The sequence below is a fragment of the Herpailurus yagouaroundi genome, unplaced genomic scaffold, assembly GCF_014898765.1.
Source record: "Herpailurus yagouaroundi ecotype Mexico unplaced genomic scaffold, PumYag 77, whole genome shotgun sequence".
Classification (NCBI taxonomy): Eukaryota; Metazoa; Chordata; class Mammalia; order Carnivora; family Felidae; genus Herpailurus; species Herpailurus yagouaroundi.
In genome coordinates this window covers 4,318,038-4,327,912 of record NW_024412388.1, presented here as the reverse complement: position 1 = coordinate 4,327,912, position 9,875 = coordinate 4,318,038, and the positions used below count along the sequence as shown (strand labels likewise).

At 45.9% G+C, this 9,875-nt stretch overlaps 1 protein-coding gene across 1 annotated transcript in view; it reads left to right on the top strand.

Moving 5' to 3' along the window:
• NOL9 (nucleolar protein 9) overlaps positions 1–9,875 on the top strand; it is a 14,976-nt gene that overhangs the window by 1,347 nt on the left and 3,754 nt on the right. Inside the window, exons 2-7 of the mRNA XM_040459898.1 lie at positions 2,069–2,204; positions 2,330–2,423; positions 2,980–3,077; positions 7,888–8,049; positions 8,250–8,547; positions 9,536–9,647. Coding sequence (XP_040315832.1) covers positions 2,069–2,204; positions 2,330–2,423; positions 2,980–3,077; positions 7,888–8,049; positions 8,250–8,547; positions 9,536–9,647 — 900 coding nt within the window. The remainder of the gene's footprint in view (positions 1–2,068; positions 2,205–2,329; positions 2,424–2,979; positions 3,078–7,887; positions 8,050–8,249; positions 8,548–9,535; positions 9,648–9,875) is intronic.

Sequence of the window (9,875 nt, the reverse complement as noted above, 5' to 3'; positions counted from 1 at the left end):
GGGGGTGGCGTAGGGGTTGCAGATGGAGATGTTAGCTTTGAGGTGTCTGTTAGACCATTGGAGATGTCAAGTGGCCAGTTGCATGTGTGATTCTGGAGTTGGGAGCTTTCAGCAGAATGGTCTCTGGGCCGTGAGATGGGATAATAACACCAAGGGAGTGGATACAGAGAGGCAGAGAGGTTCGAAGTCTGAGCCCTTAGGCGCTGAGACCAGAAGAGGTGTGGATGAGGGAACAGCAGAGGCTGAGACAGAGTGGTCACTGATGGTAGAGAAAAACCAGAGTGTGGTCAAGAGGTGTTCAGAGGAGCTGGACGTGGGCAGTTGTGGCAGATGCTGATGGTAGGTGAGGCCTGAGAAGGGAGCTTGCGTGTAGGCGTGTGGTCTGGACTAGCGTGTCCGCAGTAGACCGCTGGGGTGGGTGGGGCAGACTGATTGGAATAAGGTCGGGAGCCTGGGCAGAGAGCAACTCTCAGGTTTAATATAAGAGATTTTGCCTTTGTAGAGTTAAGTGGTACGGGGAAGGAGAGAAATGACACAGTATTTGGAGGAGTGTGGTCAGAGTTTTGTTTTTTGTTAAGATGGATGAAAAAGCCCCAACAGGTTTGGACACAGCAGGTGCGAATGATCTAGAGTGGGGAGGGTGCCGAGGATGCGGCAGAGAGAGGTGAGGACACTCGAAGTGAGGCGTCCCGAAGGAAGGCTTCTGGTTCTGGTGTCTGCAGGCCTGGGGCAGTGGCCTTGGGAGCACAGGCAGCTGACCTAGAGTAGGAGTAGCAGGAGGAAATGGCGGGATGGGCTGCAGGGGTGTGTGTGTGGGGGGGGGGGGGGCGCCAAGTAGAAGTTCTCTTCTGAGTGGTTCGTTTTGCTCCAGGAAGCGGATCAAGATCATCACTGAGTGGGAGCAGAGCTAGTAAGTAGGTGTTGGAGGTTTGAGTGACAGAAGGTATGAAATGGGGGCAGGACAGTGAATGCACTGTTGTGGTTGCATCAGTTTAATCTAGTGCAGAAGCCAGTAGCTTGGTGAGGACCGTGGAGAAGGAGGTGGAGGCCCCGTGTTACCGAGCTTTGCTTCTTGTAAGCGAAGATTCTAAACGCCTTGATTTTTTTTTTTCCATTTATTTTTAACTTTATTTATTTATTTTTTTCTGGGACTTCACCACCACCGTTTATATTCCTCATGCTCTTTCTTGGGTAACTTTCCTCCCCCAATGTGTGTTACTACATTCTAGCCTTATTTCTTCATATCCGGCAGATGGTGAACTTTATATGATCTCATAAGATGTTCTTTTTTTTTTCTCCCCAGGAGTTACTCTTATTTTGCTCTCCGTGACTGATACTTGAGCAGAGTATAGACTCTTTTCCTCAAAACCTTGAGGGCCTTGCTCCATTGTTCTCTAGAATTCAGAGTTGCTGATAGGAAGTCACACACCAGACTGATTCTCGTGCCTTCTACGGTGTCTTTATCTTGGGGGTGATGAATTGCACGAGGATATGATCATGCATGGGGGGCTCTTCCTGGATCTTCTTCACCTTCACCCCAGAGGCCTTATTCCCTCCGAACCCCACCTGCGTCCGCGAGGGTCTGCTCTTGATGCTGTGGGTTGCTTCCGTGGTTTCCTGTTGCTTCCGCTGGAGCGCCAGTGGGTTAGCGGGCCTGTCTCTTCCGCGTGCTCTCAGCTCTGTGCATGTTCTTTGTCTTTTTACTTTATGTTTTTGGAGACTGCCTTGATGTTACTCTAAATCACCAACCTGTTGGACAGCTGTGGTCTTCTGTTGAATTGTTCTTGGGGCAATCACTTTTATATTTGCACAGGTTTTCCTTTCCTGGGGGGGCCTCCTACAGAGGTGACGGCAGCCTGGAAGTACGTGTGAGCTAGGAGGACAGGTAGGGGTGACTGCAGGGACAGCTGACGAGCATTACGGAAGAGTTGGCTTTGGGCGTGAGAGAAAGGAGGGGCCAGGTTTATCTTTTGTAGCTCACAACTGTTTGAGGTTTACTAGCCTAGAACTAGATGAAGAAATGTGCACTGTGTTCATCTTTTCTTAAAGCTTGCATTGTTAATTTCAGAGCCCAACCTTCCAGATTAACTCTGAACATTTAGCCCTGAGGTCTGTTGGCATCAAAAGAGAGAAGAAGAAGAATGGCCTTCGTTTAACTGAGAGTGCCCTGTCTGCCATGGAAGAGCTAGTCACTGTGTCCTGTGGTGAGTGGCGCGTAGTGATAAACGGAGTGTTCTTCCACCAGAGCCTCAGAGGGTTATGATTTGCGATTAGAGCCCTAAAGAAGGTGGCTAATCCTAGGCGTCAATGTTTCTTTTGCCTCCAGAAGAAGTAGACGGCTGCCCTGTCATTCTGGTTTGTGGCTCTCAGGACGTTGGAAAGTCAACATTTAATAGATACCTGATTAACCAGTTGCTAAATAGGTAAGAGTGGGGGGGGGGGTTGTTTTTATTTTTTGTTTGTTTCTTAATTTTTTTTTTGTTTAGACATGTTATTAGATTTGGGGCATGAAATAGGATTTTTGACTTAAGAAACTAGACAGGAACGCATCTTGACGTCTAAGTAGAGATTGTCTACAAGTCTGTGCAAAGCCGTTCAGCTGAGCGAATACCATCTCTGTTCTGCTGTGTTTGGGAGCGAGACAATGACTGACCTCGCTTATCAGTGAGGGGGCAAGAGGGGCTGCCTGTCTTAGATTCTGTATTTGTCCATACCCAGAGGCTCAGAGTAGGGGAAATTCCGTTGTATTTCGAAAGTAACATTTTAGGTAGTACCAAGTTGTATCCATATTGTGAGTGGACACTGTGACCGTGCCTGCACATTTTCTTTTCGTTGATTGTCACGTTTGGAGCATCCAACCTAAAAGACTCTAAAAGGGTGGATTATGCCTGTGTGTTGCATAAAATCTATGAGATCTTATGTATTCATTTGACATAGTAAAGCTAGCTAAGGTTTTCTTTATTCCTTTCAAATTTTCAGTATTTCCTGTGTTGACTATTTGGAATGTGATCTGGGACAGACAGAATTTACGCCTCCAGGTTGCATTTCCTTACTTAATATTACAGAACCAATTCTAGGTATGTATTACACGTTTCTTTTTTTTTTTTTTTTTTAATGTTTATTTATATTTGAGAGAGAGACTGAACACAAACGGGAGGGGCAGAGAGAGAGGGAGACACAGAATCTGAAGCAGGCTCCAGGCTTTGAGCTGTCAGCACGAACCCAACAAAGGGCTTGAACTCACGAGCTGTGAGATAATGACCTGAAGCTAACGTAGGATGCTTCACCAACTGAGCCACCCAGCCTCCCCCCCACCCTTTTTAATCTTTGTTTATATTAGCGAGAAAGTGTGTTGTATATTTATTAAGTGTCTTGGTTTTATAAAACTCAAACATAATGATAGAAAAAACTAAAAAAATAAAAAGTATAAATATGAAAAAAAGAAAGTGTAAAAGTGAATATTCCCCCTTCTGCCCAAACTCCCGGTCTTCTTAGAACGGTTCTCCTAGCTTCCAAAAAACAAAACTATGGTAATTTTCTAGGGTTCCATTTTGGTAAATGGAACTAATACCCACTTTGTTGTGTGTAAATCAGAAACATACCTTCCTATAGTATTTACATTTTATGTAACCATATATAATGATTTAAACCTAGAAATTACATTGACACAGTACTGTTAACTACAGATTTTAATCAAAATCCATCAGTTATCCTACTAACATCCTTTTTATGGTTCAGAATCCAACCCAGAATCCCATGTTGCTTTTTTTTAATGGTAAAATATACAAAATGTGATACTATTTACTGTTTTAACCACTGATAAGCGTACAGTTCAGTGACATTCAGTACATTCACAGTGTTCTGTAGCCATCACCACCTACATCCAGAATTTTTTCGTCATCCCAAACTGAAATGCTGTCCCTGTTAAATAGCACCTCCTTCCTGCTCCTGGTGACCTCTATTTTGCTTTCTGTCCCTGTGAGTTCACCTACTCCAAGCCCCTCCTGTAGGCGAGACCTTAACAATATCTGTCCTTGGGTGACTGTTTTTTTCACTAAGCATAATTTTTTTTTCTTTTTGCTGATTTAAAAAAAATTTTTTTTTCAACGTTTATTTATTTTTGGGACAGAGAGAGACAGAGCATGAACGGGGGAGGGGCAGAGAGAGAGGGAGACACAGAATCGGAAACAGGCTCCAGGCTCTGAGCCATCAGCCCAGAGCCCGACGCGGGGCTCGAACTCACGGACCATGAGATCGTGACCTGGTTGAAGTCGGACACTCAACCGACTGCGCCACCCAGGCGCCCCGTCTTTTTGCTGATTTTAAAAGATTTATTCATTTATTTGGGGGGGAGGGGTGGAGAGACTATAAGTGGGGAAGGGGCAGAGAGAAAGGGAGACACAGAATCTGAAGCAGGCTCCAGGCTCTGAGCTGTCGGTGCAAATCCCAACACAGGGCTCAGAACTACAAACTGTGAGATTATGACCTGAGCCGAAGTCAGACGCTTAACTGACTGAGCCACCCAGAGGCCCCAGTGATCAGTCTTCTTACGAACACAGGGTGCCTTTCCAGTTTTTTAGCTCTTTAATTTCTTTCAGCAAAATTTTGTGATTTTCAGTGTGGAAGTCTTTCACTTCCTTGGTTAGATTTGTTCCTAAGGGTTCGATTCTTCTAGCTATTGCTTTCCTAGCTTCCTTTCCAGATTCTTCACTACTGGTATATTGAAACACACGTGATTTTTGTGTGTTGACCACATACCCTGCAACTTTGCTGAATTCCCATATTACCTCCAGTAGGTTTCCTACGGATTTCTTTGGATTTTCTAGATAGAAGATCGTCATCTGCGGATAGAAATAGTTTTACGTCTTCCTTCCAGTTTGGATGCCTTCAATTCCTTTTTCCTAAGAAAAGGCTAGGACCTCCAGTACAGTGTTGAATAGGAGGAAACATTTCTTATTCCTCATCTTAGAGGGAATGCGCTTCACCATGCTGTCCATGCTGTCAGCTGTGGGTTTTCATTGTCAGTTGCGTTCCTTCTTCAGGGTGAAGAAGCTGCCTTCTTTTCCTAGTGTGTGGAATGTTTGTTGTCGTGAAAGGGCGTTAGGTTTTCATCAGGCGCTTTTTCTGTGTCTGTCAAGATAGTTGTGTGATTTTTGTTTGGTTGACTTTTAAATTTTATTTATTTATTTAAAAAATGTTTTTTTAAGTTTATTTATTTTGAGAGAGAGAGAGTGAGCATGCACATGAGCAGGGGAGGAGGCAGAGAGAGAGAGAATCCCAAGCAGTCTCCAAGCATGGAGCCCGACATGGAGCTTGATCCCATGAACTTGGACATCATGACCTGAGCTGAAATCAAAAGTCAGACGCTTAACTGTCTGAGACACCCAGGCACCCCTGTTTAGTTGACTTTTAACAGGTTTAAGATTTGAGTTTTAAAGTAATCTCTGTACCCCGTGTGGGGTTTGAACTGGTAACCCTGAGATCAAGAGTTTCACGCTCTATTGACTGAGCCAGCCAGGCATCCCTGTTCAGGTGACTTTTAAGAGAAGCAGATGATCTATCAGGTTGCTGGATATGTTCTAGATTTAACAGACTTTTGACAATGAGAATAAGTAGAGCATTCACGTTGCTTTTACAGTTTTATCAAAACTAATTGTTTGGACTTTGCTCTTTAGCTGGTTTCATTGTTCCTTTGTTTCTTTTATGTTTTCCCCAGTGCATTTACTTTTCTTTTTTACCCCTTAATATTTCAGTAGGTGTTTCCCCAAACAAGGACACTCCGCTGTATAATCCTAATGCGGCCACCAAATCAGAGCAGCTGAACTGCTGGAGTACTGTCCCTCGTCCATCATCCAGCTGCCTGCCCCGGCCCAGCGTATATTTGCAGATCTTTAGTCCTCGGTCTGGAGCAGGTCCTCCAGCTTTCCTTATCGTTCATGACCTTGGCAATTTGGAAGAGTACCTGTCGAGTGCCCCTCGTGGCTTGATTGAGGTGTGGTGCTGTGTTCTCAGTGCATCATGTCAGCAAGCTGTCAGTTGGCCCTGTCACCAGAGAGGTTGCCTCTGATCATTTGGTTAAGATAAGTGTTTGCCAGGGTTTTCCACTCTGTCTGTAACTAGGTGTATTATTTGTTACTTCTTCTGGGGTGTCACTGCTCGCAGATCCCCTCTGTGGACAGAGCTAGGAAATACATGCACGTTTAAGCCCATACGTGTATATTACGTGCGTACGTATTCGTACATACATTTACACTACGTTTACACTTCTGTGTACATATTTTCTATTTATTAAGAGCCACAAGTTTACTGCAGTCATTCTGATTCTGGTCTGACACCCTGGGTTTATTCTAGTTAGCCTTCCTCCTCCCGTATTTATAAGTTCCATATCTGATGATAAGAACTCTGGCTGTGATTGTTGTCAGTGTATTTACATATTTACTCAGTCTCTTTGTATTTGTTCAGTCCCTCTGCTATGCAGGCCACTTCCTCAGCTGTGGGCTGCCCCAAGTCCCCTTACTCCACCTTTGAGGGGAGCCTTGCCAGCCCTGTCCCAGGTGGCCTGGCACCAACCACATTAACCAAGGCCCTCACCCTGCTGACTGTGGTGCCGTGTGGTCCTGGTCACCAGCCAGATAAGGGAAGTAGGTCAGTTTTGACAGACTGGTGCTACAGTTAGGAATATTTGCTCTGGGGGCACCTGGGTGGCTCAGTTGGTTAAGCAAGCCTCCAACTCTTGATTTCAGCTCAGGTCATGATCTCGCAGTTCATAGGTTCGAGCCCTGTGTGGGGCTGTGTTGACAGTACGGAGACTTGTTGGGTTTCTCTGTCTTCTCTCTATCTCTGCCCGTCCCCCATTCACGTTCTCCCTCTCCCTCTCCCTCTCCCTCCCCCTCTTCCTCAAAAATTAAATGAATAAAATTTAAAAAAAAAAGAAAAAAAGGAACGTTTTCTCTGGAGCTGAATCATCTGAGTTCAAGTGCAGTTGGTATCTACTAGCTGTATGACCTTGGTCAGTTAATCTGTGTCCTCCTCTATAAAAATGGGTGTAGTAATACTACCTACCTCATAGGATTTTTGTGAAAATTAGAGACTACTTGTGAAATACATGGGGCATAGGAAGTGCTACATGCTAGTGAGTGATTGCTGCTTACTTGTCCGAGGATGGGGACATGGTTTTGTTCACACGTGTATCCTGAGTATCTAGAAAGATACTGACTCGGCTCACTGAGCATCAGTGTCTTGTCAGTGCTCAATAAATGAATGGCCATATTAGGACATAATAAGAATTATAGGATAATATAATATAATAAGGATTAATTATATGTGACAATGAGGGGGCGTGCCTGGGTGGCTCCTTTGGGTAAGTATCCAACTTCAGCTCAGGTCATGATCTCACAGTTCGTGAGTTCGAGCCCCTGTCGGGCTCTGTGCTGACAGCTGGGAGCCTGGAGCCTGCTTCGGATTCTGTGTCTCCCTCTCGCTCTTCCCCTCCCCCACTTCCACTCTGTCTCTGTCTCTCTCAAAAATAAACATTAAAAGAACATGAAGATGTCTTTGTATTAAATTTAAAGCTAAGATTTTTTTTTTTTTTTTTTTGAGAGAGAAAGAAGGCACAAGTGAGCGAGGGGCAGAGAGGGAGAGAGAGAAGTGGGGCTCGCGTTCACCTGATGTGGGACTTGAACTCACTAACCCTGAGATCATGACCTTAATGACTGAGCCCCCCAGACGCCCTGAAAGCTTAGAATTCTGAAAACGAGATACAGCTATTCCCAGTGGTAGGATAGATAATCTTGAACTTCTTGCGAATCTTTGTCACTGGCTATGGCTGACACGGAGCCCTCGCCTCTTTTTAAATAGTCCTGCAAACTCTCACCTTTATCTTCCTAGGGCCGCCTTTTACTCACCAGAGGACACCGCAGAAAATGGTATATTATGGGAAACCTTCTTGTAAAAACAACTATGAGAATTATATTGAGATAATACAGTACGTGTTCAGCTCCTACAAGAGAGAGGCCCCTCTCATCGTCAACACGATGGGCTGGGTGTCAGGTAAGCCTGCGGAGGCGCATCTCGCAGCAGAGGGTAGGCGGTACGAGTAAGCTTTTGGCTTCAGGCAGTCACGCTGAAGCCCCGTTCTTAGGAAATCGTTCTTACTGATCTTTCTGTGTCGCAGACAGAGGTACCGTTTTCTCGTAGAAACGTGTCCTTGCGTTTTAGTGTGCCAACTGCTCGTGTCACCTTCCTCACAGACCAGGGGCTTCTGCTTCTCATCGATCTCATCCGGCTGCTGTCTCCCAGCCACGTGGTCCAGTTCAGTTCCGGGCGGAGTAAGTACATGCCAAACCTCACTCCTGACTATGTAGACGACATGGACGGCCTGTACACGAAGAGCAAGTCCAGAATCCGGAACAGAGGTTTCCAGCTGGCGGAGTTCACAGAGTGTTTGGAGTTTGCCGACGAAGAAAAGGAGAGTCCCGTTGTGTTCACCGGACATAAGCTGATTCGCGTCCAGTCAGACTTCGCATTTAGAAAAACGCCAAGAAATAGGTGAGGCGGCCACTGCGAATGGAGGATGGAGTTCTGGTCAGTGTAATAAGCCCCTCTGCTCTCATTTCCTTAAAGGGAAGAATTTCCCTGCAAATGTTCAAATCTCTGCCACAGCTACGTGTTTATGAAGGAGAATCGGCTGTTTTCTGAGCCGTTGCTTTCCGAATGGAAATACAGACAGTCCCTGATTTAAGATGGTTTGATTTCCCAACAAAATTTTTAGGGGCGCCTGGGCGGCTCAGTCGGTTAAGTGTCCAACTTCGGCTCAGGTCGTGACCTCACGGTTCGTGGGTTCGAGCCCCGCGTCGGGCTCTGTGCTGACGGCTCGGAGCCTGGAACGTGCTTCGGATTCTGTGTCTCCCTCTCTCGCTGCCCCTCCCCTACTCGTGCTCTGTTTCTCCTTCTCTCAAAAATAAACATTTAAAAATTTGAAAAAACTTTTTTTAATTTTTTTTTTTTTAAAGTTTATTTATTTATTTTTGAGAGAGACAGAGTACAAGCAGGGGAGGGGCAGAAAGGTAGGGAGACACAGAATCCGAAGCAGGCTCTGGGGTCTGACCTGTCAGTACAGAGCCCGATGCGGAGCTTGGACCCATGAATCCTGAGATCATGACCTGAGCCAAGTCAGATGCTCAACTGACTGAGCCCCTCAGTCGCCCCAGTGTGCGAGGTGTCTTAAAGGCGTTTTCATCCTTCCATATTTTCAGCTTCCGGTGGGTGTATGAGGATGACACCACATCATAGGTTGAGGAAGACCCATAGCCAGAAGCGGCCTCCAGCTCTGGTTGCCAAGAGCCTTTATTTAAAGGCGAGTCTTTAGGCGTCATGTTTTTCCAGTGGGTTTACAGAAAGGCAGGGTGTGCCAGTGTCAAGGTGGGAGTGTGCGCTCATGTATGTATAATCTGTGTAATGACCAACGTACTGTGTCGCCGAGCGCGAGGTGGATGTGTAAGGTTAAATCTCTACTCCGTTCTGATTTGCTTTTCAGAGAGTCGCATAACAAAGTTCTTCGTGATCTGGCGGTACTGGGTTACCTCGGCCAGCTGCAGCCCCCGGTGCCAAAACCACTTTGTCCTTTACATGGTCTGACACCCTATCAGGTAACCTGAACTTGTACGAGGAATTGTCTTTGTTTACTTCGCCAACACTTGTATGGCTTCCTGTGAGCTGGGTGTTCTTCTGGCCTCTTACCCCCAGAACAGCCCTGTTCTGTGGCTTCTGTAACCGCCTCACTTTACAGATGGGAGGTTGAAAGCTCTGGCTTGAGAGTCCACGCTCTTAGCTGCTGCCCTGTGTTGGCCATGACTGTGCCTCGTGCTGGTTAAGAA